Below are 4,124 nucleotides of genomic sequence, written 5' to 3' on the forward strand. Positions count from 1 at the left end.
GGGGGGGGAGTGTGGTGGATGTGCTGGGCTGGGGGAGGACAAGGGCGGGCGTCGCGTGCCGCATCAGACACAAGCCGACCCAATTTTGGACCTAAAATGGATCACAGCCGAAAAAAAGCGGACACTAGAACAGCACTTGGTCCAGTGAGACCTCCACCGCAGCAATGCCCGTGGACTCCAGGACATGGCCGGGAGGAAGCCGGAAGCCTATATGCGGCGTTGACCTTCCAGGTCCCCTGCCGGTAAAGCTCAGGATGATCAGGGAGCGACTCCAAGCTCTGTGGCTAGGATAGTAGGATCCAACGGGAACGCTTGCAGCCGCTGCTTCTTCCTCCATGCTCTCACCGCCGCCACGGCGAGCAGGAACACATCTCGCTGATTAGCAACGAGTCTAGTCTTGAAGGTTTATTTCGAGAGAGATGAGTTACACAAACAAGCAACATCTAACCGGACGAACTAACTTTATTATTCCGGAAACGAAGACGACTCACTCTACCCAGCAGCAGCTCACGAGTTCAAACAGCCAGTCGCACACATACATTACAGTCCATGAATGTCCATCCATCAAAAACCAACTCTCGTGCCAGGCCCCGACCGGCCCGGCGCAGCTTACTTAACTTAGGTGCAAGGGGGCGAGGAGCCTAGGAGGACTGCCGGAGCTCAGGGCGCACGAAGTCGGCGTCGGCCGTCACCGAGATGTCGACGGTGGGCCTCAGCTCGGCGCACACCTCGATGGCGCCGTGGACGGGGTCCGACATGAAGTTGCTGATGAGGTCCTGGTTGATGGGCTCGTCCTTGTCCACCGTCACGAACGCCTGCTGGGTCAGGATGTAGTCGAAGCGGGGCGCCCACTTCCTCGACCCCAGCCGCGCCGTCGTCGAGCAGTTGTCCACCATGAAGGCCACCCCGCGCGCGTGCATGAAGGGGTTCAGCGAGTCCACCGACTCGATCACGCTCTCGTTGATGATCTCAGAGTAGGAGTGCCCCTTCTTCCTCAGCACCTCGATCTGCAGTTTAGGAAGGGAAACAGAACAGGTGAGTAATTGCTTTCGGTTCTTGTACTGTAATCAATCATTCAGGAAGTGTAATGTACAGCTTACACATCGCAATCGACTCGAATAAGATGTTGAGCCATTGTATTCTAGTGTACTGGTATAATATGTAACAAGTGGAGAGGAGCCTGACCTGGGCCATCATAAGTGCGACATAAACTCCAGCCGTGAAGGGGTGGAGTGGGCCAAGGTCACCATCTGGCCGGGTCGAGCGCACCTTTTCGCCGACCTTCCACATGCGAGTTTGGTCGATTTTGCCCATAGGGAAAGCAGGAAGGCCTTCCTTGTCCTGTGCAAGCATAAAGAAAATGAGATGGTGTCAATCAACAGTAATCTTGTCTTATTTGGTGTCCACACCCAAAACTTAATCATGGAAAGAATCAGGATGGTAAGTTGCAGTTTTAACACCAGAACTTACATAAAACCTCCGACCAGCCAACACAACACTCCGAATTTCACTTCCAGAGGCAACATCTTCGTAGCATTCATAGAGTATGTCCATGCAAGGGTAGAATGATGCGCTGTATGCCTTGTTGAACTCCTTTTTGCCTTCCTCACTCAAAGAGTTGTACACCTCAAGCATCCCCTGGTAAAAAGGGGGGAATTGGACTGATAAGTAAAGATTAAAGGTGGTTACCAAAAGATTAATCAAGGCATACCTTCTTTGAGATGGTCTTAGAGATAATTCCAGTGATGCCCTCCACGGTGCTTTTGTATGCCAGCTCCTCGTCCATTCCTTGCTCCGTGTATCTCCTAAACAGAGCCTCCACGATGCCATGGACAGCGCCCAGCAAAATTCCTGGACAAAAACTGGTTAGCAACAGCGCAGTCATAACAGGCAACATAGAGTCACAAAGAAGAAAAAGAGGTTCACCTCGCTCCCCAAAGATATCACTCTTGTACTCCTGTTCTAGAGTAGTAGCAAAGGTGAACGGGGATCCTAGTGCAACCGACCACCCAAGAGCAACATCAGTGGCCCTTCCATCAACATCCTATACATCAAAAAGAGCACACACACACACAGTTGGTCAGTGCATAGCTGCATTTCTTCAGACCAAATCGATGGTTGAGTACCATACCTGGTGGACAGCAAAGCTAGCGTTGATGCCAGCACCATTTACTTCCTTGCCCTGAACATACAGTCTCCGAACCGACGGGCCCATTCCCTTGGGGCATACAGCAACCACGCTGATGTTCTTAGGGAAATCAAGGCCATGTGATTGCAGATGTCCAAGGAGAAACCCATGAGATAAACCAAGAATGCTGTTTGGTTTCATGTGAGAGAAGATCTTCTCATAGTTGTCCGCCTGCAGAAAGTAAATGAGAACTTTAACTACAAGGATATAATAAACTGATGGTGGGATTCGACCAATGTATCATGCAGTGAATGATAGATAGTATGCTCCAAATCGAACATGCAGCAAGTTAAATATAATTAATTAAACCAACAGGATGCAAAGAAACATCATCCTGAAGCTGAGCCTGATCTAAACAAACAATTAACAAAGGAAAGCTTAAAATCTTGCAGAAAGCTGGTGAGCATAAATGAAGCACACCTGGGCAGAATCTGAGATCAACAGCAGCACAAGATCACTGCCTGAGACCGTCTCCCATATGTCTCCCAAGGTTCCGTTCTCCTCAGTGAATCCAGCACCTCGTGCTTCCTCAAAAGACTTGGAACCTTTCCTGAGGCCAATCTGAAAGCGAAGAGACAGCTTATTGAACAAGTGGCATTTATACTGCCAAAGTACATAAGCTGTCACAGAAATTGCATATTCCAATTTGTATAGCACCAAATTCTCACTTTAAACAACGAGTGACAAATAGTGCCCAGTGCAAGTTATAAAGCTAAAGAAAACAATAAGCATTTGCTGTGGGTTTTCCACTCAGGACTGCAAGCCAAAAGCTTCAGAGCTTTTCACTTAAACACACAGTGAAAACTCAATCCCATGTGTAAAGCTGGAAATTGGTACGTGAGAATAGCTGACCTTGACGACGATGTCAGACTTGGCTTCCACCAAGGAATCCCTCAGGTTCTGGGCCTGCGCCGGACCCTGCAAAAGCACCATAAAGAAAAATCCGTTAGAGCAGCCACAGACCTGCAAGCTCTGAACCTACCAAGTGGCAGAGCAGAGCAAATCTGCGTGAAATCGGCCACTCCGTTTGACCGCACCGACTGATGTGTGCATCCAAGCAGTGTCTCGAGTAGACAGACATGTAAATCTCGAGAGTGGGGAAAGAAACTGTGCAGGGAGGGGAGGAAAGGGGAAGCGGGGAGAGGACCTGGGAGCCCCATCCGATGACGCCGATCTGCTTGACGCCCTTGAACGCCTCCGGGAGCAGCGGGAAGAGGTTCCGCCCGCCCCTCACGATGTACTGCAGCCACGCACGGAACAAATCGTAAGAATCGAGAGCAGAAGCCAGGACCGGAGGTGGGAGGGGGGGTAACGAGAGAGATGGGGTGGGGGCGGGGCCGCGTACGTACCTCCTCGTGGCCGGCGAGGGAGACCTTCTCCTTGTTGAAGACGGCGGTGTCGAAGTCGAGCGACGGCATGGCCGCGCCGACCTTGGCCGGGGCCGCGACCATGGCGGCGACCGCGCGGCGGCGGGTGGAGGCTGAGAGCGCGCATGCGGGGTGGGATGCGGCCGGGGAGAAGGCGACGGAGGAGATGGAGGAGGCGGCGGCGGCGGCTAGGGTTTTGGGGTGGGCGAAGGGGGCGAGGGTGGATGCCACGGAGGAGGTGGGCGCCGCCATCGTGGATGTCTCTGGCCTCTGGGGGGAGCGAAGGGCGGCTCTCTGTTCTGCAGGCGGTTGGTGAGGGGTTTGGAGTCGGGGCGGCCTGGATGGATTTATACGCCTCGCCCGGCCGTCCGATCCCATCGACGGCCGCGATGCGGCCCACCGGGACGCACTCACGTGAACGGCCGCGCCGGTACAATATTATTCTGGGTGGGTCGCACGTTGCGCCGCGCATGGAGATGCGCGCTCGCTCGCCGTCGTCGTCCTCGTTGTCTTTGTCCTGCGCACGGCTCAACGGCGGCCTTGGCAGCACGCGCGGCGCTCTCGGCCTC

General features: G+C 53.4%; 1 protein-coding gene across 1 annotated transcript; it reads right to left on the reverse strand.

The window, feature by feature from the left end:
* Positions 1-392: 392 nt before the first annotated feature.
* LOC119349654 (ketol-acid reductoisomerase, chloroplastic-like) lies at positions 393-3,880 on the reverse strand. The gene is made up of 10 exons (XM_037617736.1): positions 3,538-3,880; positions 3,336-3,428; positions 3,041-3,106; positions 2,609-2,749; positions 2,132-2,359; positions 1,927-2,044; positions 1,712-1,851; positions 1,471-1,638; positions 1,186-1,341; positions 393-1,007 (listed from the first exon to the last, which is right to left on the reverse strand). The coding sequence occupies exons 1-10, from the start codon at positions 3,805-3,807 to the stop codon at positions 642-644; spliced, it is 1,746 nt and encodes a 581-aa protein (XP_037473633.1). The 5' UTR covers positions 3,808-3,880; the 3' UTR covers positions 393-641.
* Between the last annotated feature and the right edge of the window lie 244 nt (positions 3,881-4,124).

Source organism: Triticum dicoccoides, chromosome 1B, assembly GCF_002162155.2.
Source record: "Triticum dicoccoides isolate Atlit2015 ecotype Zavitan chromosome 1B, WEW_v2.0, whole genome shotgun sequence".
In the NCBI taxonomy this organism is placed as follows: Eukaryota; Viridiplantae; Streptophyta; class Magnoliopsida; order Poales; family Poaceae; genus Triticum; species Triticum dicoccoides.